General features: G+C 63.0%; 1 protein-coding gene across 1 annotated transcript; it reads right to left on the bottom strand.

Annotated features, from left to right (window-relative positions):
• Positions 1-19: 19 nt before the first annotated feature.
• LOC104542548 (PHD finger protein 13-like) lies at positions 20-343 on the bottom strand (the record flags this gene model as incomplete). The annotated part of the gene is made up of 1 exon (XM_010186900.1): positions 20-343. A coding segment is annotated over one exon (324 nt), but the record flags the coding sequence as incomplete, so codon positions are not given.
• Positions 344-351: the final 8 nt, after the last annotated feature.

Raw genomic sequence — 351 nt, 5'->3', positions numbered from 1 at the left:
GCACGCCTGGCCCCGCAGGTTAGGAGACGCTGGAGGGGGTGTCCGAGTCCCACACTGAGCTGTGCTCGGCCACAGACTGGGGGTCGCCCTCGGACGAGGGGCTCAGCGGCGTCTCTGCGAAAGAGTCCTCGGCCTCCAGCTCCAGCAGCTTCTCCTCGTAGTCCTCCTCCGCAGACACCTCCGTTTCCCTCCTCTTCAGCTTCTTCTTCTTCCTGATCTTATCAATCTGCTTTCGCTCCGGCAGGAAGTTGCCGGGTTTCGCCCGCTGGAACAGGGAACCGTACGGTTTCGCTCGCTTAAGCTGACTGAAGCTCTTCCTGCTCTTGGCCGGCAGGGAGACGGAGGAGGGGG

The sequence above is a fragment of the Mesitornis unicolor genome, unplaced genomic scaffold, assembly GCF_000695765.1.
Source record: "Mesitornis unicolor isolate BGI_N332 unplaced genomic scaffold, ASM69576v1 scaffold33390, whole genome shotgun sequence".
Classification (NCBI taxonomy): domain Eukaryota; kingdom Metazoa; phylum Chordata; class Aves; order Mesitornithiformes; family Mesitornithidae; genus Mesitornis; species Mesitornis unicolor.
Note: the sequence above shows the minus strand (reverse complement) of the source record. Positions and strands in the feature narration are given on the sequence as shown.